The sequence below is a fragment of the Peromyscus leucopus genome, chromosome 4 (assembly GCF_004664715.2).
Source record: "Peromyscus leucopus breed LL Stock chromosome 4, UCI_PerLeu_2.1, whole genome shotgun sequence".
Lineage (NCBI taxonomy): Eukaryota > Metazoa > Chordata > Mammalia > Rodentia > Cricetidae > Peromyscus > Peromyscus leucopus.
Genome location: NC_051066.1, coordinates 61,147,550 through 61,174,523, shown reverse-complemented (window position 1 = coordinate 61,174,523; position 26,974 = coordinate 61,147,550). Strand labels below are relative to the sequence as shown.

The 26,974-nt window shown below is 51.5% G+C and overlaps 1 protein-coding gene across 1 annotated transcript; it reads right to left on the bottom strand.

Moving 5' to 3' along the window:
* Positions 1 to 299: 299 nt before the first annotated feature.
* Positions 300 to 26,492, bottom strand: Slc43a1 (solute carrier family 43 member 1). The gene is made up of 15 exons (XM_028894204.2): positions 25,806 to 26,492; positions 24,519 to 24,685; positions 14,642 to 14,819; positions 14,503 to 14,558; positions 14,298 to 14,374; positions 11,593 to 11,685; positions 9,951 to 10,084; positions 8,825 to 9,003; positions 7,585 to 7,731; positions 7,415 to 7,450; positions 7,116 to 7,269; positions 4,712 to 4,853; positions 4,378 to 4,451; positions 2,764 to 2,887; positions 300 to 1,015 (listed from the first exon to the last, which is right to left on the bottom strand). Exons 1-15 carry the CDS (start codon positions 25,919 to 25,921, stop codon positions 869 to 871), a joined length of 1,824 nt encoding a protein of 607 aa, XP_028750037.1. The 5' UTR covers positions 25,922 to 26,492; the 3' UTR covers positions 300 to 868.
* Positions 26,493 to 26,974: the final 482 nt, after the last annotated feature.

Sequence of the window (26,974 nt, the reverse complement as noted above, 5' to 3'; positions counted from 1 at the left end):
TAAATATATTTTTATTTATTTATATTTAATTGCATGTGCATTTTGTCTGCATGCATATCTGTATGAGAGTGTCAGATCCCCTGGAATCGGAGTTACAGTTGTAAGCTACCATGTGGGTACTGGGCATTGAACCTGGGATCTCTGGGAGAAGTGCTCTTAACCACTGAGTCATCTCTCCAGCTCCCCATCCCCCCTCCCATCATCCTTCTTAAATTCTGAGGCAAGCCTGGTGAGACAGAGGGATGGAGGTGTGGAAAGACCATAACCCACTCCCTCCAGTCAGATACACACCAGCCAGATGTTCATTTCCCTTTTTATTTCCTCTAAGACCTGTAAGAAACAGCACCAGGGAGGGAACCCGCCCTCCAGCCCCAACCCAGTCGTGGATACAGCCAGCACCTCAGCCCCTCCTGCAGGAAAGGTCGCCATGCGCATGTGCACAGGATGTACGTGTGCACACTCGGCAGCTGCGATCTTAGGAGAGTCTGTTCGCTGATCCCATGAGTCTTCAGAGGCAGTGCCACAGAGGAGGCTCCTGGGGCAAGTGTGGAGAAAGGGCAGCCCCACATTCTGGTTTCCTCCAGTCCAAGAAGACGTCCCAGGACCACTGGAATAGGCACTGTCTTCAGTTAACGGACAGCTTGCTTTGGAGAAGATGTTTAAAGGCTGGTTTTTTGTTTTGTTTTGTTTTGGAGGTTTTTGTTTTGTTTCCCTTTTTGCAAGTCCCTACAAAAATAGAACTCTTAGTATTTATAACTCCACGGTCCCTCGGCTCCATGCACACGGTGCGGGTAGAAGCCACTGAGGCCTTCCCTTTGCTTTATCAAGCCGTGGTTGTCTGTCCTCCAAGTCCCTTAGCCTCGGGAGTCTATGTAGCCACCTTGGAATCATTGAGCACCTTCTGTGGGTCTGGAAAACTGGTGGCGTACTCTCTCTGGAGATGGGACCGGTAGTAGAAGAGGTAGGAAGGCAGCAGAAATCCCAGGAAGGAAAGAATCAGGAGGCCCAGGTTTACCTTCAGAGCATGGAAAGAGAAGCAAAGAAAGTCCAATTAGCCCTAAAGATCAGAGATCCAGATGTGCCGTGCTCTCTCTGTTCCTGGACCCTGGACGGTAGAGGTCAACCAAGCCGAGTTTTCCAGAGAACACCGCCAGACTGCGACACACCTTCCCTAGACCCTGCAACCTACCTATCCCTTCATTTGTAAGTTACACCACTAATAAACCTCCCTTTTAACTAAAAAGAAAGAAAGAAAGAAAGAAAGAAAGAAAGAAAGAAAGAAAGAAAGAAAGAAAGAAAGAAAAAAAGAAAAAAAAAAGAAAGTCCAATTAGGACTAGCAGGATGCACCCTCTTCAGGGACTTGGCCTGAGACTCCCAACGGGGAGGGTAGCTCAGCCACCTGTACTCCAGGTCCAGGATCAGGAGAAGAAACATGGTCAGACCCAGCAGGTGTGGTGACTCTCTCACCAGCATCTCAGATGGTCAGCAACCTGGCAAAGGGGCTGAGGTGAGAACACTAACGTCTAGGAAGTGACGGTCGGGCTCCACGATGCAACACTCTCTGGAGTGGCGACACCCATGCCCCGGAAGCCTGGCTCGTGCCAGCCAGTAGGATCCCCCTGCAGTGTCAAGAAGAAGTTCTTGGGCGTGGTCAAAAGAACCAGACGGGTATCTAGCCAGCTTGGAGCACAGATGACTTGCCACGCCCAGGACTGTGCCCTTCACAAGCTCCCTCGGATCACATCCTACTCCATGACTCATGTGTGACTTTGGGCAAAGAATCTCATCTGAGTGCCTCCTTCACAGGTCTACTGTGGAAAGACTACGTGAAAAAAAAAAAAAGAAAAGAAAAAGAAAGAAACAAGAAAAAAGCCAGTATGCTTGGCACAGCAACGTCTCAGCAAGCTGGGGGGAGGGTAATTTGTCACAGTTCTCTCAGAAGGAGGGTCCATGGCGGAGCGCCCCTCAAGCAGAAATCAGGGAGGTGGATGAGAGTTCTGCGAGGAAAGGCCTTAATGACAACAGTGATACCCACACAGAAGGCACCCTGCCCTGAACCCTGTTTCAAGAGTCCTGAGAGAGGATGCCTGAATCACGTCATTCTAGTGAATGGGACCAGAGGTGCCTGCACGCAGTCCAGGACTCTGGCCAGGCCAGTACACAACTTACCTGGAACCCTATTAAAACAAATCCTGGGGCTGGGGAGATAGATCAGGGGGAAAGCTTTCAGCACGTGAATGAGGACCAGAGTTCGGATCCCCAAAATCCATATAAATATGCGTGGGAGTGCTGCTCCAACTGTAACTCTCGTTCCCTGGAGAAAACTGGGTAACTAGACTGTCCACATTGCTCAGCTCTGGGTTCAACGAAGAGACCCTGCCTCAGTGAATAAGGTGCAAAGCAATCAAGGAATACTCCCAATGTCAATCTTGGGCTTCCACATATGTACATAGACACACACAAGCATGAGGAGACTCATACACACTTACCCCACACATGATAAAGCTTTTAAAAATAAAACAGAATAGAAGCAAACCCTTGGAACCAGATCAAGAGAGTGACTGACGTGAGGCTGGGAGACGTGTGTTTTTAACTCTCCGGGAAGGGTTCTGATGAGCAGACAGCCTGACAAACCCACATGAGGGAATCTCCAAGGCACCTCCTGGCTGGGATGCAAGGAGAGGTGCCAGCACACGCCAGCCCTTGCCCCTTCCCCAGTCTTGGGAAGTGCTCCCTGGGCCCCGTGATGAACCAGCTCTCACCCAGAAGGGGTCTCCACGCAGAGGTCCCACCATGGCCATGAAGAGCAGCTGCTGCAGCAGGGCGAACAGGGCACTGATGAGCGACTGAAGGCCTGTCAGCGTCCCAAAATGATTGGATGGGAACCTATCCAGAAGGACATCCCAGAGTCAGAGGCAGCACCTCCTCCAGCCCAGCAACCTCTCGGTCTCCCACTTCCTCCCCTAACAGCAGGGATAGGACGAGCTTCACTGGGCTATTCGTGGTGTTCTTTCCATAATGTTTACCGAGCTTCTCCTCTGTGCAGACGCTGTTCTGAGTGCTGGAGAAAAGCAGTGAACTAAAACAGCTCTCTTGAGCGGTGGTATACACAAGATAAATAAGTGCAGAGCGTGTTAATGCTAAGAGCTAAGGAGAAAAGCTAAAGAGAGAGGTGGGATCCTGCAGGGGAGCCAGGGACTTGCAGATGCGGTGGCCAGAGGCAGCCATACCAAAAAGACAGATAGGTATGCCCCCTGAGAAGGTGAGAAGGTAAAACTGTAAACCCTGGGGGAAGCATGATCCAGCGACATCACCAAGTGCAAAGGCCCTCGGGAAAGAAGATACTTAGGGTATGTTGTTTACAGGTCGGCTGAAGGAGAGGGACAGGGAGCCTGGGGAAGGAAAGGGGCCAAGATGTCCTAGGTCCAGGTCTTTAGGAACTTTGGCCCTATTCTGGAGCAAGGGGAGATGAGAAACCACTCGAGATGTGAAGAGTTACTGTGTCCTAACTAGTGAGCCAGCCCATGTTGAAAGGAGACTGGGAGGGGGGTGCACACCTTTAATCCCAGCACTCAGGAGGCAGAGGCAGGAGGGTCTCTGAGTTCGAAGCCAGCCTGGTCTACAGAGTGAGTTCCAGGACAACCAGGGTTGCACAGAGAAACCCTGTCTCAAAAAAACACAAACAAATGGGGGTAGCGCCGGCGAGAGGTGATGCGGCTTGGCAGTGATCCACGCTGGCGATGACCGTGGGGTGGAGGGGAACTGAGACAGTCAAGGTTGGGAAACCAGATGTGGGCACGTGAAAAGTGGAGCCAAGAGGACTGCAGATACCCCGGATATGAGTGTTCAGAGAAAAGCCATCAAAGGCGACTGGAAGGCGTTGGCTGGGACAGTGCAGGGGAGGGGCTGACCTCTGCTGAGACCCCTATAAGGAGGTGTAGGCAAACACCCACCCAGACCCTTCTAGGGAAGGGACACTGCGTGATGTGATCCGTGCAGAGAAGTCTCTCAACAGTGCCTTGCAGTTGGAATGAGGAGAGAAAGGAACCAGGGATGTTCATCGGGACACTATAAGAAATCTCTCCAAGACAGGCATTGGGAGGGAGGCCTCAACCCAGGCCCTGGGCCAAAAAGTTCATCAGACCAGGCCTTCCCATTTTCTTCGGGAAAGACATGACTTTGGCGTCTCTGTGAATAGGGGGTGGGCTCTCTGTGATCACTAGCTTCTATGATCACTTTCCCCTCTGACAGTCACTACTGAAGGGAGGCCAGGAGAAAGGCTGCTTTAGAGGAAGTTGGGCCCCTTTCAGCTCTAGCTAAAAATCCCTAACTACTCAGGCAAAGCTCCAGAAGGCAACATGGTCCATGTGACTCACACTGCAGCGTAGAGACCTCCACAGGCCGAGTGGAAGAAACCACGAACCATGGTGTGCAGGACAAAGGACACCAACTGAAACCCAAGAGAGAGAAGAGGGTCAGAAAGATCAAGGCAGAGAGAAGAAGGACATGGGTCTTGCCGGGCCATCTATACAGTTCTGCCCTGACCCAACCCCCACCAACATAATCTAATAGGTACACCTGCCGGAGAACCCGGGAAACAGACCCGGAACAGAGGCCTGCTTCTGTGGTATACAGACGCCAGTAGAGCATTCCCATGGGGGAGGGGAGAGGGCTAGGAATGGAGAGGAGTGGAGGAAAGTAGGTAGGTACCTGCAGGTGGAGGTTGCTGATGAGGCAGGTGACGCCAAAACCAACCAGCAGAATGTTGGTCAGGGTGAAGGCATTGATGGCATTAGTGAGCTTTTGGATCTTTCGGTAGCGTGGTCTGGTGAACTTGGTGGCAGTCCCATCCCTGAAAAGAACAGGCCATCACTGGCTGCTGCCTGGAACTCCTGGAAGCTCCTTGGTACCAGCCTGGTCTCAACCCCTGCTGGTGCGCCTACAGAGTTAGGAAAGCCACAAAGGCAGAACACCATTTCTCTGTCTAGAGAGATGGCTTAGCCAATGAAGGGCTTGCCTTGCAAACATAACAATCTGAGTTCTAACCCCTAAATCCCATGCTTAAAAAAAAAAATCTAGGTGTAGCACACGCTTTAATCCTGGCACTCAGGAGGCAGAGGCAGGCAGAGCTCTGTGAATTCAAGGCCAGCCTGGACTACATAATGAGTGCTAGACTGCGTCTAAAAAATAAATCTGGGCGTAGTGGTATACACCTGTAAACCCAATGCTGGGGAAGTGGAGACAGGTGGGTCCCTGGATCTCACTTGCCAGCCAGTCTAGCCGACTGGGCAAGCTCCAGATCAATAAGAGAACCTATCTCAAAAACAAAACCCAGCATGGGCAGCACCTGAGGAACAACAGCCAAGGTTGTCCTCTGACCTCCACAAACATGTGCACGCTCATGCACGTACATACACACTCACCTGAAAAAAAACAAAGAAAGCCGTTTCTCCATAAGTGTGGTTTCCTCCCTAACTAGACGAGCATCAACTTTCGGGGGCACTTAAACGTCAATCTACAGGTCTACGCCCAGAATGCAGAATGTCCAGAAGCCCGGGAACTGGCAGGGCAAGTGTCCCAAGCATGTCCCCTCACACACACTGAAGTCAGGAGATCATAGATACGAAGGAAGGTGGAGAAGGGATTCCTCACACCAACTGTCCCACAAAAACCAGGTGGCCCTCTGGGCGGAGCTCGCCATGACGACCGCCCAGAACCACAACCAAGAGCTCGGGACCAGCTCAGGAAAGAGGAAAGCAGGCTGGGATGAGTGCAGACTGCTCATCTGCCGAGGATGGGCTCTGTGAATGGGCGGTCACACATGGAGAGCAGAAAGTAGAGAGAGAAAGGCTGGAGCCCAGGAAACAAACGGAAGCCACTGGGCCCACCCTTAGACACCTTTTCTTCTAGTCCCCCTCTCCCACATTCTCAGGACAAAAAAAAAAAAGAGTCCTGAGTTCAAGATCCAATTTCAGTCTCCTGCCAGCCAGAAGCCTAAGGTAACTCCAGGCCTTCCTCTGCTCCACCAGGCTCACTCTGTGACCATAGACTATGACAGATTGATAGCTATCGCTACTAAGACTGTATTATAAAAGACACAACATGGGCCGTGGTAGCGCACGCCTTTAATCCCAGCACTCGGGAGGCAGAGCCAGGTGGATCTCTGTGAGTTCGAGGCCAGTCTGGGCTACCGAGTGAGTTCCAGGAAAAGGTGCAAAGCTACACAGAGAAACCCTGTCTCAAAATAGAAAAAAATCATAGAAGACACAACAGCTCCTATCTTCACCTCTCCCGTCTCCCAGAACGCTTCCTGTCAGGAAGCCATCTGCCATATCCAAAGTAGCCCTCACAGAGGCCACACTGGCAGGCCCTGAACTCCACGCTCAGTCACACAGGCAAAGCTGGGAAGCAGCTCTCCCTCAGGCAGTACTTCAGATGGCCCAGCTGTGGTAGGAGGAGGGAACACAACCTGAGGAGAAACCCCAGGTCAGACTCATCCAGCGAAGGCACTCCCAGACTCCCTCCCCGCAGCAGCTGTGTGGAATAGTCAACATTTGCTGTCTGGAGACAGGGCAATGCATCTCAGAGCAAGAGACAGCTGATAACCCAGTCCTCCCTTTTCCTAGCCATTGTCTTAGAACAGGGTCTCACTCTGGAGCCAAAGCAGGCGGAGTACGATGATGTAGCCCAGGCTGGCCTCAAACTCATAGCAACCTCCCCACCTCAGCCTCCTGCTTGGACGACAGGCATGAAGTCTCCAAGCTCAGGTAAGCTTAGGAGTCTATGCTTTACGACACCTGGCTTAGGAGCCGGCTGTGTGGTTATTTAGTGGTACAACCCAGGTCTCTTCCTCTGTCAAGGCCATCATGAACTCACCTCATAGAGGTGCTCTGGGACGCAAATGATACAAAGTGCCCAGCGTACAGCCAGCCCTCAACTATAGGTATTCGTATGCCAAACAGACCCTGCCTCCTCTAGCCTGTTTCCCTATCTGTATAACCGGGAAGTGCTTTCTCAGACCTCTTAGGAGAACGAAGTGAAATGCTCTACACACAAACACGGAGGGAACGAAAACTCTCGTCGGGGCTCCCGTCAGCACCACCCTGTGGGTCACCTGGTATCTCCAAAGGAGGCACTCTCACTCAGGGCGCGCTCAGTTGGGTCATCCACGCAGTCTTTGATGCGCCAGTCCATGATGTAGCCAATGAGGGGGCAGGTGAGGAGACAGAGCAGCTGCATAACTCCAAAGACGGAGGAGTAGAACTCCACTGGGCAGGAACAGAACTGGGGTCAGGATGCCAGCAGCTCGGTGGACACGACCACCCACCCCCAGCAGAGGAAGAAACAGTCAGGGTGAGCCCCGCCCAAAGAAGGGAACAGGTCAGAGTGAGTATGGGCCAGGGATCTCCCTACCTGTCTCTTGCACCTTTTGTCTCTGTTCATGGTTCTCTGTGGGTAGAGACCAGACACGGTGAAGGGGCACAGAGCCAGATGACCCTCCAGTCCCATCCTTCACCCCCACGCACACCGCCCCCCCCAACCCCCCACACACACACACACACAGGGTTTCCCAAGAGCCTCACCGTATTCCCGGCCACCAGTCACAAGGAACTCCAGCATCTTGTTCATGGCAGCCATGTAGAACATGACCCGCAGCTGGGTCATGCCCATGGTGACGAGGCTCCACAGGAAAATGGGGGAGCAGAGGCTCTTGCGAAAAGGGACAGAGGCTGGGGAGACAGAGAGTGGGAGGTCAGCCCCCCCCCAGACCTTCGATCTCCCAGCTCCTGTGGGTCTAGTGGTGCTAAGACGGTAACTGTGTGGCTCCAGAGAAGGACGTGTCTCTTCGGAGACAAAAGGTGCAGGTACACCATCCTCCTCAAGCGCCTGCCAGGCTCTGTAACAGCCTCCGCAGCACCTTGTCAGGTGACCTCTAGAGGCTTCCTGTGTTCGTCTGTTAGCAACAACTATGAGGCAAGCTGCTCGGGGCCACATCCGTGACGAGCTTTATCTTACCAAACCTAATTTTGCAGCAGCCCCCCTCCCCGGCTTTTTGAGACCGGCTTTCCCACATTTTACAGGTGAGGAAACAGCTGCTCAGGCAGACAAATGGCTTGCCTGAGCTCACAGGGCTGAAACGGCAGGGGGACCCGCCTCGGGCTCCTACTCTTAACCATCCTCCGATGAGGATGACCGGCGGGGGATCATGGTAGGACTGGACCCATATGAGAGAGCTTGTTTTGCCATCGAGTCTTCCGGTCCTCATCACTAACCTCCCTGTCGGTTGATGGCTTAAAAGATGAGGAAGGCGAGGGTGAGGACCCATGATAATGTCACACAAGTAAAGCAGGACTCCAACTCGCGCCTGCCCACTCCAAAGCCGGTGCTCCCATCAAGTAACTGGTTCCCCCGGAGAGCTAAGGTATGTTTGGGAAGTGAACTTCAGGTTCGTGCGTATCTCCACCTACGGCCAGCAGGGGGCGTAAGTGGGCCAGACATTGGAAGGCGCCGCCTGTGTGAGCTCTCTGACTGGGCTGTGCCTGATGCAACAGGCGGGGAGACTGATGACAGGTGGGCGGGGAGCAAAGAATCAGCTGCCTCCCAGGTCAGGAGATTCTCCCTGTGCTGGAAGCTCCTCCTTCCTGCATCGGGAGGATGCAGCAGGGTACCCCTGAATCTGAGTTTCCCAGATCTCACTGAGCTTTGATTTCCACATCCACACCATCCACAGAGGGTGTTGTGAAGAGCAAGGAGGGACGAGAATGTGCCCTACCTGCCCCGCCCCCCACAAACACACACCCAGGCTTGGAACCAGACACTCACTCTCCTGATGTTTTTCTGAAGTACCAGAGACATCCTGGGATGAAATAAAGGTATCAGTCCCCTCCTCCAGGCTGGGGGCCTTCTGACTGAGCCGCTGGCCCACGATGGTTACATGGGTGTAGAAGCGGTCACCTGTGACCTTATGGTCCAAGGCTAACCCAATGAGTTTGATCTTCTTCCTGCCGACAGTCAGAACAGAGCATAGCTGTGCAGAGCTGAACTTCAACCTCTAGGCACCATCCCAGCCTGTCCGAGGACGCTGAGCACCCTTTATCCAGCACAGACATCCCTAGGAATACGCTTCCTACTGCCGCCCCCATCTCTCCAGCTCAGGACCTGGCTGGGCACCCGCTTACACAGATACTCAGTAAATGAAGGGCAGATGAGGGCTTTTCTCTCGGTCTACTTTCATGGAGGAGGCGGCGTAACTTCCTCCCATCCAGACTTCGCCTCCCCTCTCTCCAGTGCTAGGACCTTCAGCCAGTCAGTTTGTCATTAATGGAGTTAATATCAGCAGCTACATCGTACACACATGCAGCTACTTGGGGGTGGGGACAGTGCGTGGCAGATAGGAGGTACTCAATGAACGTCACCGATGTGACTGCTCCCCCACGTGCTAGGTTTTGCAGCACCTAGCTGTTTGCTGTTGACGAACTGAAATGGGGCTGGAAAAGGCTGGCGTTCAGGCTGCCCTCCCACCCCCCACAAAAAGCAGTGTGCTGAACTGGCAGCTTGGAAGCTTCTTGTTTGGTCCACGTGACATTTAACACTATTTCGGGGGTGGTGGTGGTGGTAAGGTCTCCTACTCTGGCCTTCTCCTCCAAAGCCAGAGAGAATCTTGCCCTTAATAATAAAGCACATGCTGACTACCACCTGCGTGCCAGCCCTACTATTTAAGAAAAATACACCCGTGAGCAGGTGGCTCAGGTGTAAAAGCAGAGCTGAGAAGTCTGAGGCCATTTGCAAAACTGAATTCCAAATCCAGGTCTAAGGCTAAAGCTGATTCTGTCAATGACACCATCAAGAGGCCTGGCCTCCGCCCTGTACAGCAGGGGGCAGGGGGCGGGGGGCGGGGGCAGGGGGAGGGATCTGCTTCATACTCCAACCTCCTCTCCCAGCCTCTCACGTGTAATCCACTTCCTCGGGGGCAGGGAAGGCTTCTGCGGGCCAGTTGAGAGCACAGTTCAGAAAGATAAGACAGGCCAGGCCCGACCAAGTGAACATGATGACCATGAAGGATACTCCAGCGTCGTAGATCAGCTGTCGGGGAAGGACAGGCCATGGAGGAAGCCAGTTTGCTCGGGCCCCACAAAGGCAGAACCTTGGAGACCGGGACTCCAAGGTCCCTCCCATCCCAATCCGTATACCCAATTTGCAGGTGGAGAAACCAAAGCCAGACATTAAAAGTCAGACCCAGAAAGCCTGCCGCTCCATCCCTTCCTGTACCCAAGCTCCACTGAAGGAGTGTGGAGTCATTCTCACAAAGTACCGAAGGTGCCTGCCACTCTCTCAACATGCCTAGAAAATCTCACTACTGCTTTGGACAGGAATGCCAGCTTTACACACACACACACACACACACACACACACACACACACACGTTTCATATCATATGTACGGGGAAATGAATGCTCTGGGTTCAGCCTTCCCCTCGATAGCACATTTCCTCTTGGAGAGGCAACCCCAACCTGAGGAGCCTTATCTCACAGCTCCCAAATGCACACAAGCGCACCTGGTGCAGGGAGGTGGGGTAATCCGGTAAGGTTCTAATCCCAAAACAAAAAGGTTCTGAATTGACTGGGATCTAGTACAAATGCGACCACCCCTCTGATAAGAGAACTGTCTCCAATTGTTCTCCCTGGCAGCCTCCGACCGAGAGCTCTGGTCACTGTGTAGGAGAAACCTCTGCTCTTGCAGGAACTTGGGCCTTGGGCTCCTCCTTCTGAGGGCAAGACAAAGCTTCAATAGACAGCACCCGTTCAGCATGTAGAGGTAACATAGTACTCCTCAAGCTTACCCACTCCAAACTCCTTCAGAGAAGGTGGGCGAAAATGCCCACAAAACTAACAGAAGAACTTCTCAAGGTCCACCCTGAAGAACGAGGGCAGGATCCCGAGGCAAGAGTGCTTGGACGGACTACTTGACGGAGGAGGAAGCAGGGTCCTCCAGCCGGCCGCAAGCTTAAAGCTCAGGCCACCAGCTCCCAGGCCCATCAGGCTGGCCTGACCAGGATCTACTCTGGCATCAACTTGCTTTGTGACCTTAGATCAAGTTCCTCGGCTTCTCTGGCAGGGAGATACAGCCCAACTATCTGGCCTTCTGGACTTAAAAGCACCACTCACTCTGCCCCAGTGACACCAACTCTGGTGTCAAGGCAAAAAGACAGCTCAGGGGACTAGGGAAGTGGTTCAGCGGGTAGAGTTTGGACCTCCATCACACACGTCAGGGAAGAGCGTGGCAGCACAATTCTGCAACCCGTTGTGGGCTGTGGTGTGGAGACACACGGACCCCGGAGGACTTACTGGCCTGCTAGTCTAGCCAAAACTGTACGCTCTTTATTCATTGAGAAAATAAGACAGAGAGCAAGAGAAGTCCCCATGTCAACTTCTGGCTGCCACACGCACAAGCACGGGTGAGTCCAACTGTAACACACACACCACACACACACACACACACACACACACACACGCACGCACGCACGCACGCACGCACGCACGCACAGTGTAAAAAAGAAAAAAGACAACCCAGCCCCACCGAGGGTTCCATACCTTGATTCCAGGGAACGTGATGGCGGAAGATGCATAGGAACCAATCATGAGTGCCATGAAAGTGGAGCGCAAGTTCCCAAACATGTTGGGCAGCTGAGGGAAAAAGCAACTCTTATGAGCTAGTGATATGCTGCTATCACCCTGGGCTCCCCTGTCTCAGAACTCCATAGGGAAGCTTGGAGGCTCCAGCCTGGCACTTCTAGAAGTGAACTCCAGGAATGGCAGCCCCAGGAGACCCACAGAAAAGTCCCCAGGGAAAACCCACACTGGGAAGTGCATTCATTCTGACCCCCTCCAACATACTTCCAATGTACTTGGGCATCTAAATTGGGCACCAGAAATATCCCTAGAGGGAAATTCTAACTTTGTCTCATCCCAGGATTGCCCCAGGGATTTTGTTCATGGAACCCCTTTATTCAGTGACACCTGTGGATAAACCCCCAGAGCAGGTGTTAAGAAGCCCTGATCTGGGGGCAGGAGAGCTCACTGAGGTTCAAATCCCAGCACCCACACATTGCTCACAACTGTCTATAATTCCAGTTCCGGGGGATCTGATAGCCTCTTCTGGCCTCTGCAGGGTACCAGGTCCACACATGATGCAATGACATGCGTGCAGACGAAACATATATGGGACATAAATATAAACACTGATGTAGTCCAACTTATTTCTAAAACGAAAACAAAACTGAAGCTGTGAAGGAAAGAGGAGCACCTAAGTTCACAGCCCTAAAGACGTCCTCCCTGTTCTGACCCCCTCAAGGCTGTGTCCATGGATGACCCTGCAACACAAAAGTGACCGATAATCCTCTCTGTGGCCCCAATACCACAGCCCACAGGTTCTGCTTAACCTGGATAAGTCATGGAGAGAGCAGAAAGGTAAGGACGAAGCGGAGGTAGTTCTGATAACCAAAGCAGGCCCAGAATGCCCACCAGCAATGAATTAACTGATGGTCATGTGTTCTGTGCACTAACAGTGTGCCTGGCCCTCAGAGAAAGGGCAGGCGAAATCCTCCTCCTGATGCTTTGTGTACCTCCTCCCTTAATCCCACTGTCTTCCAGGGTTAGGAGATAACACAGCTGGATAGGACCTTAGATGTCATGCAGAGGCCACAAGAACAGAGGCTCAGTAAAAAGACCTCAAATAGCAATGAGGAGTCAAGTATTTAAACAGAAAAGGGAGTTGCCATTGACCCCAAGGGAATACAGATGGTAAGGCCAAGCCGACTCCCATTCGAACAGAGGTTTCACTAGAGTCCTCTATCTGCCATGCACCCTGCCAATGATACCAGGGGAGGATGCCAGGACTTAGGTCCCTGTCCTTCAAGGGTGGAAGAGGTTCAGCCTAGCACTGCCAGGAGCTAACCACAGCCTCACCCAGGAGGTAGCCTATTGGCCGTAGTTAGCGCCCACTGGCGGTCTGAAATAGCAAAGGTCAGGGGCCGGGCTAACAAGTGGTGGGGCGGGGCGGGGCAGGCGGCCGGCCACACCATTGGCTGGAGATGAGGCGATGACCGCAGAGGAGCGCAGACTGGCTGGCCCTTCAATCCCCTCTACTACCCCAGGGCAGGGTCCAGGTCAAGCCTCCTACTCCAGTCCCAGAAGAGATTTCGGAGGCCTGAGCCAATTTGCACAGCGGGAAGAGATTGCCGCACAGAGGGGTGGATCGGAAGGGATCAGCTTCCTTGAAAGTTGTGAAATGTCCCCAGCTGCAGTTAAATTAGGCAGCTGCTGGGATGAGAAATTCGGCCAAAACACATCCAATTTGGCCGCATCAGAGATAAACAACCAGAAATGGCCCAACAGGAACTTTCCTTTCCCACCCCCACCCTGCTAAACTTTTAACCCCCGTACCCACAGACGTCCATAAACATATACAGTAAAACAAACTTACACAGGTACGTAAGAGGTTGAGTCACACGGAAAGGTTAGGTTTCTGGGTCAAAAATAGTTAACTATTGATAAATTCACAAGGGTGCAACCTCGCAAATGCCTTTTCCACTCAAGTCCTTACACACACACACACACACACACACAACACACACCACTCTGATGTGGTAAAAGGTCCACGTGGCCAAGCTGCTCCTTCACCCTCACGGCCACTTTACCCAGATGAGTTTCCTTCCCAGGAGTTATGACTGCTGACATGATTTATTAGCTTGCTTGCTTATTGGGTTTTCTGTTCCACCCCTCCCTAGTTCCCATATAGAAGCTTCTGGAAGATGAGGACATAGTCCTGTTTGTACTGTAGGCTTCGTGCGGGAACAGAGCTGAGCTGACATTCACAGGCTCAGTACACACACACACAAAGTCTCACCCACGCACAGCTCCATGCCTGCCGTTAGCTCCCACCTGCACAGTTTCACACACACAGGCACTTGATCTGGGCTACTCATCATTCTCTTGCTCGATTCTAGTTATTTTTATTCATGTGTATGAGTGTGATTCTGTGTGTGCCATGCGTGCGGTCCCCTCCGAGGCCAGAAGAGGGTGCCAGTTTCTCTGGTGCTCCAGTTATAGGTAGTTGTGAGCTGTAGGACTTGGGGGGGGGGGGGGGGGGGGGGGAACGGTGACCAAACTCCAGTCCTCTGGAAGAACAGCAAATGTTCTTAACTGCTGAGCCATCTCTCCAGCCCTCCTCACTCACTCCTAACCCCACCCACGCCCAGGTGTCTGGATGGCTGCCGGGACATGCCCATCATACTCACCGTAAGCGAGGTAAACGTCAGGCAGATGCCAGCAAACCCATTCAAAGAGAGTGCCAGGAATATCAGTGGAGACAGAACTGGGAAGAGAGAGAAGGACAGATGAGGGCAATTGTGGAGCCACGGGAGTCCACAGGCAGGAGCTGGGGTCAGAGGTCGCCTTCATCCTGCCCATTCTAGAGAAGGCACATGAGGGCAGAGGGCTCACCTTCAGTGTCCCAGGACGCCAAGGCCATGAGAGTACAGGACGCCGCAAAGCAGGCACTGTAAGGACACAGACCTGTTAGCCTCCCATCCCCTGCATCGTCTTCCTGGCCCTGCATGTCCCCACAATCTAGGCACCTCACCTGCCCACCAGGCGCAGAGGCCGGGGCCCAAAGCGATCCATGAGAATCCCCAGAGGCAGTGTGGTAGCGCTCAGCAGGAAGGAGCCAATGGTGAAGCCCAGATTGAGCATCTCGTCCTGCTGGTCACAGCTTGGCCACTGGTGCTGCTTATCTTGGGTGGTGTTGGTCCTGTTCTCAGCTAAGGAGGGAATGGGAAGGGCTCAGCATGGGCAACAGAAACAGGAAGGCAGCCTGACCCGGGGGTCCTGCCTTCCAATTCAGGCCTCTGACTTGAACCAACCAGGTGTCTCCGAAGGTAATGTGGAGTCCTATATGCTCTGGCCGGGGTGGAGAAAGAGCTCATGAGTGACAGCAATGAGCATCTGGCCCTGAGGGACGCACATACTTTCTCAATCTGAGGCTTCACCTAGCTCAGTTGAGAAAGTGGACATGGAAGACTGGACCACGTTATCACAGTCACTGGGGAGCGCAGTGGGGAACAACCCAAATCGAGAGGCACAGTCAGTGGCTGGTTCCTTAATGTATGCAACAAACAGGAATGCACATAAAAGACAGAGGAAGCCTTCTCGATAAATACATTCTGATAATCACAGCTAGTGCTGTTTAGCATTTACTATTCAGCATTTAACTACGTTCCAGGCACCGCTCTGCACAGACCCTGTAAGTCACAAGCCCCCAAGAGTCCATTAACAAAACATCCCACCCCACACATAATGACACCAAAGCGTTGCCTTCCAGGGCCCGTCAGCTGCGAACTTGAGACAAGCAAAGGGCCAGTCAAGGGGACAGAGGGTGACTTGACTTAACTCTTGTACATTGAGCCATGAGGTGGCTGCCTCCAAACTGTTTCTGGGTAGTGCCGGGGAAAACGGGGTACTGCCTAAGGGACAGCCCAAACAGGGTCTCCATTCCCACCGCCCACCTGACGAACTCTGGAGTCTTGGCCAGGGACACTCCCTCAGCCCGTGCCTCAGGGCCCTGGGCTGTTAACAAGGGCAGAGAATGAGCAGCCTCAGCTGCAGACAGTGAGGAGACTTCTGCACAGAGCCTGGCCCGGGGGAAAGGGCTGAGGCACACTCAAGAGCTCTTGAAATAGCCCGCCCACAGTGGGGCTGAGCACAGACCCACACGATCGCACCCTAAGACTGGAAGGCCAAAGGCTCGTGGCAGCGAACAAATGGATGCTGATTAAAAGAGGGAGGCGTGCTGTGGAACCTCAGCTGGACATGGTGCTCTGCAACCATGAATGCAATTCCAGCCCTCAGGAGGTGGACACAGGAGGATCGCCTTGAAGTCCGCCTGAGCTACATAGTGGGAGTTCCAGGCCAGCCTAAGCTATGTGTGAGAATCTGGAGAGAGAGAGAGAGAGAGAGAGAGAGAGAGAGAGAGAGAGAGAGAGAGAGAGAGAGAGAGAGAGAATCATTAACTAAAAATACAAAGTTAGTGTGTTCTGTGACGAGAACAGAGGGATACGGTTGTGCCTGGGTGCTGGGAAAGAGGGTGGCCATTGACCCTGACCTCAAGTACCCTCAAACTTGCCAAAGGACCTACAGGTAGCACAAGGTAATGAGATCCGTGTGTTAACATAAAAAGAACATAAAGATCGGTCAGATCATAAGAGCAAGCTATCAAAAAAAGGAACTGCCTTGGGCGGTACCAGCTACCTTGGGAGGTTAGGGAAATGGCTAAGGCACCTGGAGGAAGGCCTTAGCAGGTTAGACTACTCAGCCTTTGAGTCCATGCTAACCCTCTTACTTAGCTGTCTTTATCATCACCATCCATTTCTCCACTGGGTTTGTCCACATGGGTTTATCCTACATCTGATTACTGGACATTTGCTGTATGCCAGCACTGTGTTGGAGCAGTGGGTAAAGAAAGAAGAAACAGAGGGACAAGTCAGACCAAAGGCCACAAACAGGCAACCACCACGGATTCTCTCTCTACCCATGTTTTGCTAGGCTGCCAGTAAACTGGGTTGAGAGTTGCATTAAATAAAAATCCAGAATTCTAGTTCATTGGAAATTTGGGACCTCAGCTGGACCTGGTGGTATGCAACGGTAGTCCTGGCTACTCAGGAGACGGAGGCAAGATGGCTTGAGCCCAGGAGTTCTGGGCCAACCTGAGCAACATAGTAAAAAGAGAGGGCGAAAGAGAGAGAGAAGAGGGCGGGAGGCAGGGAGAGAAAGTCCGAAAGTTCTAGCCGTTGCTGAAGGTGGCCTCGTCTTGTGCCAGGGCTGTCCTTCTTGAACAGACATGTCTATCTCCCAGCTCCCAGATGCTGGCTATCTTACACCTGCCCAGCTGGTCTCATTTATTATCACCCTCCTGCCCTTATACCGCAGCTGAATTTGTAGCCCCTGAGTTAGACACTGTCCATGCCTTTAAGTCTTTCATAATCAAACGACAAGTTTCCTCCCAAACAATCCCACTAGCTTTCGGAAAACACCTACTCTGCGCCAGTTGTTCTGAGCCACGTCTCACTTAATCTTCACATCCACTGCAGATGATGAGGTGCCAAGAAGCAAAAGCATTCGGCCACCCAGCAGCCTACAGTGGCCTCCAATTCAAACTCAAAAGAATTTCCAGAGCCAGTGCAGATTCACCACACCACCCATCCTAGCTGTCCCACAGGCCAGCTTGGAAATGCTCCCAGGTACATTTTAAAGCCAGCAAATATGTGTACTCTGCTCCAGGATCTAGCCCATCGGACTGCTAATGGCCACTCAAGCCCCACTAATATATAAGTTCTTCTGTTTTAATCAATCAACTTCTTGTGGATTCAATATGAGCTAGCTCCTGAAGCCTGATCACTCTGAGGGGCTGGTTAAAGAACTTGCATCCAGAGAGACACGCCCAAGCCCCAGGCCAAGCTCCAGAAGTCCAGCTGAAGAGAGGGAAGAGGGATTCTATAAGCAAGGGGCATCAAGACCATGATGGGAAAACTTACAGATACAGCCGAACCAAGCCATTGGGAACTCATGAACTTTAGACCAACAGCTGTGGAGCCTGCATGGGACCGGACTGGGCCCTCCACATGGGCCAGACAGTTATGTAGCTTGGTCTGTTTGAGGGGCCCCTGACAGTGGGATCAGGATCTATCCCTGGTGCATGAGCTGGCTTTCTGGACAACTTGCACAGCCTTGATGCAGAGGGAGAGACTTGGACCTGCCTCAGATGAATGTGCTGGGCTTTGCTGACTCCCCATGGGAGTCCAGACCTTTTCAGAGGAGGGGGTAGGGGATGGGCTGCGAGGAAAGGCTGAGGGGGAGCTGGAGGAGGGATGGGGGGAATCTGTGGTTGGTATGTGGAATGAATAAAAAATTTCTTAATTAAAAAAAAAAGAGCTTGCATCCAGGAAGAGTCATAGCAGAGTAAGTTTTTGGCATCCAACTGTCCCGCTTTCACAGATGGATGCTCCATGGGGGCGGGGGGATGCACTCAGTAAGTGAGCGAGGCTGCTGGGTTGAAAGGGAAAACAAGGTGACCACCACTATATCCCAGCCCTTGTTTGCTCCTTATTACCTGGGTGACCTAGGCACATTACAGTTGGCTGTACACACGGCATGGGCATTCGAAGTGGGGTTAGGTCATATATGGTTTCCGAGGTTTCAGTTAATAGTTATTTGTGCATTAGAAACACGCATGAATGTATATATTTCTTAGGGATATATAAATATGTATGTGTGTGTACATACAACATCAAACCCAAGGCTACATCACACTTTAAATAACAGTAACTATGGCACACAGAAATGATAAGATTCCAAGGGTGGCTTGTAAATAACCGATCGTGTCTGGGAACCCCTGGGAACGGGGTCATGGTTAAGCAGGCACCTGTAGTCAGAGCCTGGCCTCACTAGCCATGCTGCTGAAACTCCCTGAGGCCTGGCCCACCTTTGAAATGGGGACAGGGACCTGAAACACCTGGATCTGAGGATGGGCTGAGTCCCATACACGCAGAGCAAATTTAAAATGATTCAGTTTTCCTTTTCTCCTAATCCATGTTCGCTTCCTCCTGATATTTTCCTGCCGGTGACATAGCCACACCACCAAAATACCTCAGGACTAAGTTCTAGCTGGTAAAATCTTGTCTAGGGCAGAAGGGAACGTAACGTTGGAGCCAAGTCCTGTGCTCCGTCAGCGATAAGAAGTTTAAAGACAGGTCTGGTGCTGAATGGAATAAAAAGAGTGGTTCCCGCAGAGTGAGACTCCACCCAGCTAATCCTGCAGCCTGGGAAAGGAAAGGGCTGGAGGGATCTGACGCCTAAAAAGCATGAAGGAGTGAGGTTTATGCAAATATAATCTAAGGAGGGGGCAGATTCCAGCCCCAGCAAGCAGCAGAACGTGGCCGCCTCAAGCCCATGGCTCCAGAAGGTTAGTGGTAAAGGGATTCTGGAATCTTTCTCCTTGCTTAAGGAAAGCCACTGTGGAGGGAAAGAGTCCCTCCATGGAGGCCCAAGAGAGACCATTTTGTGACGCTGTGAAAGTGAAGCTTGCTTGCATCGGAGACCCCAAGATGTTGAAGATGCCAGAGCCATGGAATGTCTGCCAAAGGGAGCTGCTCCCAGGGAGTGGAACCAGCCCAAGAGAGAGAAGGGTGATGCAGTCAACTAAGGTGGAAGAAAGCCGGGGGGGGGGGGGGGGGGGGGGGGGGGGGGGGGGGGGGGGGGGGGGGGGGGGGGGGGGGGGCACGCCTTTAATCCCAGCACTCGGGAGGCAGAGCCAGGTGGATCTCTGTGAGTTCGAGGCCAGCCTGGGCTACAGAGTAAGTTCCAGGACAGGCTCCAAAGCTACACAGAGAAACCCTGTCTCGAAAAACCAAAAAAAAAAAAAAAAAAAAAGTTGGAAGAAGAGGGCAATCTGAAGAGCCTTTTGATAATTGACATGATAACCCTGCTGGGTTTCAGTCTTGCTTTGGATCAGTATTTCCTCACTATGCCCCTTTCCTCCTTTTTGGAATGGCAATATATATTCTGTGCCACTGTATGTTGAAGTGTGTAATCTTTTTTATTTTACAGGGGTTACAATTAAGAGATTGCCTTGAGTCTCAGAAGAGACTTTTTTAAAGTGTTGAGACTGTTATAGACTCTGGGGACTTTTGAAATTGAACTAAATGTATTTTGTGTTATGATGTGGCTCTAAGCCAAGGGGACTGGGGGGTGGAGTGTGGTGGTTTGAAGGAGAATGGAACTTGAATGTTTGGTTCCCAGCTGGTGGAACTACTTCGGAAGGATTAGGAAGTGGGTCACTTGGGGTGGGCTTTGAGGTTCCAAAAGCCCATGCCAGACCAGTCTGTCTTTCTCTGCCTCCTGCTTGTAGATCAGATGTGAGATCTCAGCTACTACTCTAGTGCCATGACTGCCTGCCTGCTGCTGCCATGCTCTCCGCCACAATGGCCATGGATTCATCCTCTTAAACTATTAGCAAGTCTTCAATGAAATGCTTTCTTTTCTAAGTTGCCTTGGTTACGGTGTCTCTTCACAATAGAACAGTAACTGAGACAGCTGGACTCATCCAGAGCAATCCTCGGCTATTGGCGGTTGAGACACATAGGCTATTCCCATGAGGCTTTGTGATAAAGTTCTATGTCAGAACGGAAGTGAATCCTCACTTTGTGCCCTCCTCACACACCTCCAGGGATTAAGGATGGAGCCCACAGCTTCACATTTGTTAGGGAAACACTGTGACCCACAGCAAGCAGCCCTTGTCCTCCTTACCAGCTGGCTAACCTTAGGTACACTGCTTAGCATCTCCAAGTTTCAGGTTTCTCCCCCCAAAAATGGGGGTATAATAATACTTATGGCACAGATGAGATCTAAATGAGATCCAAAGACCTAACAAACAGTAATATTTAGTGACTGTTAGCATTGCTTTGTTTTGTTATTTTGTTAGTGTGTTATGAACTGTGCTGTGGGATGTCTTTCTGTATGCTGTGAATATGTGTTGCTCTCACTGGCTAGTAAACAAAGCTCTTTTGACCTATGGCAAGGCAGCTTAGAGGCAGGCGGGAATCCAAGCAGAGATACGGAGAGAAAAAAGGAGAGGAGGGAGAGACGCCTAGCCACCGCCCAAGGGGCAGCAAGAGGCCAAGAGACCAGTAATGCCACAGCAATGTGGCAAAACATAGATTAATAAAAATAGGTTAATTTAAGATGAAAGAGCTAGCTAGCAAGAAGCCTGAGGCATAGGCCATACAGTTTATAAATAATATTAAGCCTCTGAGTGATTATTTTATAAGTGGCTTCAAAACCACGGGGCTGGGCAGGACCGGAGAAACTTACCACTACAGAACTGAGATGGTCTTGACTAAATTTTGAGTGACAGTCCCCATTAGCTCCCACCCCAGAGTATATATCAGGAAGGAAAGGTCCCCAAAATAGACAGTGTGACCAAGGATCCCTAAAGCCTGTACTAATGTCAACCTCAGTTACGAGTTTCTCATTTGTTGAGTTCTTCAACTGTTTGTTAAACAGCGTCATTTGAGTCTCATATTGTTCTCTGGCAAGAAAAATAACAATTATCCAGCTAGAGACCATTACAGAAAATCACAACCAATCAAAATGCAGAGAACAAGTAACCATGTGGTACCTGGCCCCCAACTGGTACACCTACCACACAACTCCCACACCTAAGGTTCAAGGATCATAACAGAGGAGAGGAGGGGACAGAGGATTTTAAGAGCCAGAGGAAGAGGAGGTCTGCTGTGAGACTGCATCTCCTGGAGATGTCACAGAGGATTCATGATGAATAAGGTACCAGGAAAAAAAAATGGGTGCTTCCTGATCAGACAGGACAGGAAGCACCATCCCACCCACCAGCCTGTAGAGGCCATTAGAAAAGGGGACACAGAGAGATGCTGTGCACTGCTTTCTAAAAGTGCACAAATATGTTCTGGGGGAAAAGGACAAGAGTTCACTTAGTTCACCACTGGTGATCACAAACAACCAGACTCAACCACACACCCACTTCCAAGCAACTCAAAACATCAGGTCGGCACCTCACAAGATCAAGGATCTAAATGTAAGAGCCCAAACCACAAAACCAAGAAAACACAGGTGCAAAATTTTGTGACCTTAAATTCAGCCAACGGTTTCTTAAGCATAATGGAGCAGCAGAATAAAAAATAGGCAAATAGAATTTTTATCAACATCCAAAAAGAAAGAAAGGAAGGAAGGAAGGAAAGAAAAAAAGAAAGAAAGAAAGAAAGAAAGAAAGAAAGAAAGAAAGAAAGAAAGAAAGAAAGAAAGAAAGAAAGAGGGAAACTATATAAAGGACTTAGAGCTAGAGTATAAAGAACTCTTACACTTCAATAGTGAAAAGACAGAACTAGGGGTATAGCTCAGTGGTAGACTGTATATATGTTTAGCACGTGTCAGGCCCAGGGTCCAATCTCCAACTAAATAAACAGGCAAATAACACAACTTAGAAATGAAATAAGCAGCTGAATAGTTGTTATTCCAGAGAACATGCCAATAAAAACACAAGAAAAACATTCAACATCAGCAGCCATTAGGGAAATGCAAATGAAAAAGACAGTTGACAACCATCATGAGGATGTGGAGAAACTGGAACCCCTCATACACTGCTGGTGAGAAGTTAGACTGTGATGGTCATTTTGAAAAACATTACAGTTACCTTCATAACCCAGCAAGTCCACACCAAAATAAATACATAGACACGGGAGTATTATCATTAACAACCCAAAAGGTGGAAATAACCCAGATGCCTATCAACTAATAAGGAAAAATGTAGTCAGTACACATAATGGAGAGTTAGTCAGCTATACAAAATAAGGCTTATATGTGGAACAAAGGATGGGCCTAGAAAACATTACGCAAAGTGAAAGAAACCAGTCACAAAGACAAGATTCCATTTATAGGAAATATTCCAAATAGGTATAGGTGGTATCTGTCAGTGCCAGTCTATGACAGAAAGCAGACAAGCGGTGCCTGGAGAGAGAACAGGGCAGCTGGTGCTGCTAATGGGAATGGGGTCAATAAAATAAACACTCTAAAATTTGTGGGGGTGACTATGCAATTCCAAACACACTAGGACCTATTATAGTGTATGTTTTGCTTTGGTTTTTCAAGATAGGGTTTCTCTCTGTAGCTCTGGCTGTCCTAGAACTCACTATATAAACCAGGCTAGTCTCCAACTCACAGAGATCTGCCTGCCTCTGCCTCCTGAGTACTGAGATTAAAGGCATGCACCACTACCATCTGGTGGTATATTGTATGTTTTGAATAAGGAGTTTATATATAATCACACAGGTCCTTAAAAGTTTTGGGGATGGTAGAAATGTAAATATTGGCTGTTGTGATGAATACCGGAATGTATACATTTGTCGAACATCACCAAAATGTACAAGGTAAATTAATTTTCAGTAAAGATAACTTAGTGAAACCCTACAACCTCCAGGTGCAGAAGGCAGGGAGAACCCACGGGATGGGCTATAGTCGACACCGAGGCCGCCAGGCGACAAAAGAAAGATTCTCTCTGGTCTCCAGGGGAAACCCAGAGGGCTTGGAGAATGGTGTGGATGGGTGTCTCTAAGGTCTCTCACGTGGTCCTCTCAACCATCCTGGAATGCCTGTCATTCCAAACAGACCTCCACCGCAAGGGACCTACCCTGACTTCCTAGGCCTGACGCTAACTCCATCACCTGCAGTCCAAGGCCTCTGTAACTGGGGCCAAGCACATGGGCAGGGTGCCACATCTGGGTGCAACCCATTGCTTCCCTAGAGATAACCGTGGGAGGGGTGGGGCAGCCTCCTCGGTATAGCTGGTGCTGCAAATAAGACTAGATATCAAGACCTCCCCATCTCCACCCTCAGGGAAATGGTTTCCTGTCCTTCCACACTCACAGTATACGCTAAGAGGCAACGGGTTGGGCTGAGGAACCAGAAGCCAGAAGGGCGTTTCCGTTTGTCAAGTGTTCTTGAGTTTCACACCACTATCCCTAGGTAATGGATGCTCAATCTGTAAGGAACTCACTGATCAAATGAGGTGGAAGCGGGGATTCAAATCCCTACTGGCCTTCCTCCCGTGCTTGCTCCACAACATGGAGTGGGAAAAGGGACAGAGGGAGACACACCACACAGGTCTTTCGCTGAGTGCAGCACTCTCTTTTCCAGAAAAGAAAAATATCCACCAAGTCCCAGCCACTGAATGAAGAGCTCTGTCCACCCCCATCCCCCACCCACCCCACTACACCCCCACCCCAACCCCACTCGACAGAAGTAGACAGGCAGGCTTTGACTGTAGTCACTGTTCTCAAAGAGTTCAGGATTCCCACTCCACAAGACCAAGTTACATTGACATGAAAAAACAGAAACCTTCCACCAATATTCATTCTAGAGGAAACGGGGCTGTTAACTTTATGCAAATGGGTGATTTGTAAAACTGGGGACTCCAAGGTCCTGAAAAGGCCAAGAGTTCAGGTCCTTCAGATTCATACTCCAGGTTGTGTGGCTCTGCTTGATCTTACAAGAACTGCCTTGTGTGTTGGTGATGTGGCTCAATGCTTGCTAGCATGCAAAAGACCTGGGTATAACTTATCCAGGTAGGTACGGCACTTCTAAGAGTCTACATACTACTCTAGACTGGAGGTTGTCAATGGCGGTCTCAGGACTTGGATGCCTAGCAGGACATCGGCATTCAGTGGCCATTGAATAAGAGAATTCTAAGGGAGGGCACATGAAGCTTGAAGAGGTCAAGAAGTGCGGCTGTCCAGTTCCCATTTATCCAGTGTTCCAGTCTTGGGCAGCCCTGCTTTGTCTCCGCCTGACCACCTGTCCTTGTTTTCCAACTTCCTACCTCCTCCTTCTACCGTCCCTCGCGGTCCTCACCCCCAACCCCCAACCTTTCTTGGATATACCTGTGCACAGACTGGAATAGAAGCCTTCCTTCTTGAGCATGATCAGCAGGGAGCCCCAGCCCAGGAGCACCGCGGAGAAGAAGAGGTTCTCCAGCACAGCGGTGCAAGCCATCCACCAGCGCCTGCTGTACGCCTGCTTCAGCGTGGGGGCCATGGTGGCCGAGACTCTGCAGAGAAACAGAGCGCTGAGAGAAGAAGGGCTTCCTAGCGGCCCTTGAGAAGGGTACTCCATGATGGTGGCTCCTGAGACCCCTGGAGCCAACCCGAGGTGGAGCCCTCATGGAGGTCCCATAGAGCCCGGTGCTGCGGAGCTGGCTCCGCGCGCTCTGGCAGTGCCAGGGGCGAGCGCGCCACTGGCCCGCAGGCCACTATCAGGAACTAGAAAGGTCGGGTGTCTGCGCGAAGCAACTTCCTGGCGCGCTGCCGGGCTTGTCTACCCAGGCCAGGGCGCACAGAGCCCGCTCCTGGAGCCAAACCCCAAGTTCCCAAAGTCAGCAAGGGGCGGACCGTGCTCTGTAGCCACCGCCGACCGACGGCTAGCCAGCCTCTGGCGCCAGATCGGACTCTCAGAAGCGGGCAGGAGGCGGAAAGGGAAGTCTGGGGCTAGCCCGAGACCCTCTATTCTGGTTACGCCTTTCATCCTCCTCTCCAGAGTCCGGGTAGAAAAACTCCTCCCGCTCGCCACAGCCGGCGCTCGTGTCCCTCCTGTCTCCTGGGCCAACCCCAGAGCTGCCACGTGGAGGGAGACCCTGGGCGGGCCCCGTGGCGCCCCCGCGCACCCCTCACTCCGCAGCGCGCCCCAGAACTCGCCAGCCCCCCAGTCCCAGGGAGAGGGCTCGGGCTCCGGCAGGAAGTCCTGGTGCCTGTAGACTTTATAAGGACAGTGGCGGAGGATGGGGTGGTTGGCGGGCGGGTGTGTTTACCAGAGGCAACGGAGAAACCGGAGCTCGCCCGGGCCGCGGTCGCCACCGCCAATAAGGGAGGGGGAGACCCAGGCAAGCGGAGAAGAAACAGACAGGGAAGAGCAAGCTGGAAAGACGAAGGGGAAGGAGACATTAGCCCCTTCTCCAGGGGGTGGCCCCAGCCCCTCATCTGTAAAATGGGGCGTTCGGTTCAGTGATCCCCGAGGTCCCTTCTCACAGGGACAACTGTGGCTCTAAACAGAAGGGACTAGAAGACTGGAGGGGTCGGAGAGAGGAGACAAGGTGCCCAGGGTCTCAGGTAACGGACGCTTCGAAGGGACCTGCAAGTGTGGCTGGGTGACTTTGAGCGGCGCCAGCTGCTCACCTGTCCCCAGCAAACTTGCCTCCCGCAGCCGTTGACACTCGGGGTAACACAGAGCCTCCTCGGCGCTGCCACACTCCGGATCGCCGGAGACCCAGGATCCCAATCCCAAAACGCATCCGCGAGGGGATCTTCCGGGCGTGCCAGACACAGCGGGCCTCGGAGTCCGCCGGTCTCACCTCGTCTGCGCCCTCGAAAGAAGCGGTGGACCCGGGAACCGTCCGAGCGCCACAGAGCCGGGAAGCCGGGAAGCCCGGGCATGGACTACGCGATCTGCCGAGTTGATAGTTGCATTTACAGGCGTCCAGAGCAGCGCCCCAAGGTGGGGGCGGGGGTTCCCTTCCCTTCCCCTCCCCTTAGGTCGAGTTTCACTCACACGTGACTCGCCTGTTGGTCCCCAGATACTCTTCTTGCCCTGTACGCCCCGGGCGCCTAAATTTCCGCTCTCGACCCCCACCTCCTCTGTTGACACCCTGAACTAACGTTTGACAGTGTTCTCTGCATCTTTGTTCAAAACAACCACAGACTTGGCTGGCGTTAGACTGGATGCTGGAAAGGCTTGGATGGGGTTTTGAACTGTGAAATCAAAAAGGAGTGTTTTCTTCTGAGAGTCAGAACTCTTTTGGAGTTTATATGCTCCAATTGGGAGTCTGCATTTTAAAAACTGACTAACCTGGGCTACTTGGGGCATCTTAATCTCTCAGAGCTTCAGTAGAATTTGCTTGCCTATCAAGAGGAGATAGAATAAAGGATGCAATTGTAATGCTGAGTACGCTTGACACGGTGAGCATAGTAAATATTAATTGTTGCGGCTGTTGTCCTTATTATCTCACAAGACTCCGTGATCAGGCTCTTCTGGTCGATAAATGATGGATTTTAGTCAATCATTCTTCCCACCTGGCCTCAAGTTCCTCCTCCGAATAACAAAGAAGGTATTCAGTACTTATTTGGACAATGGTGCAGATCAAGGAAATAATTATGCTGAAGGAAAACACGGATGTGGGTTAATTCGGTGCATTAAGAGTGAAAAAAGAGAGCCAAGCGGTGGTGTCACACACCTTTAATCCCAGCACTGGGCAGGCAGAGGCAGGCAGATCTCTGTGAGTTTGAGCCCAGCCTGGGCTACAGAGTGAGTTCCAGGAAAGACACAAAAGCTACACAGAGAAACCCTG

Excerpts from the sequence above, each read along its gene's own strand:
- Slc43a1 (XM_028894204.2), bottom strand. The coding sequence starts at position 25,921 with ATGCGTTTTGGGATTGGGATCCTGGGTCTCCGGCGATCCGGAGTGTGG. Across the intron at positions 11,686-14,297 it reads TGACGTTTACCTCGCTTACG|CTGCCCAACATGTTTGGGAA; the intron begins GTGAGTATGATG and ends TTTTTCCCTCAG. Across the intron at positions 10,085-11,592 it reads TCACGTTCCCTGGAATCAAG|CTGATCTACGACGCTGGAGT; the intron begins GTATGGAACCCT and ends CTTCCCCGACAG.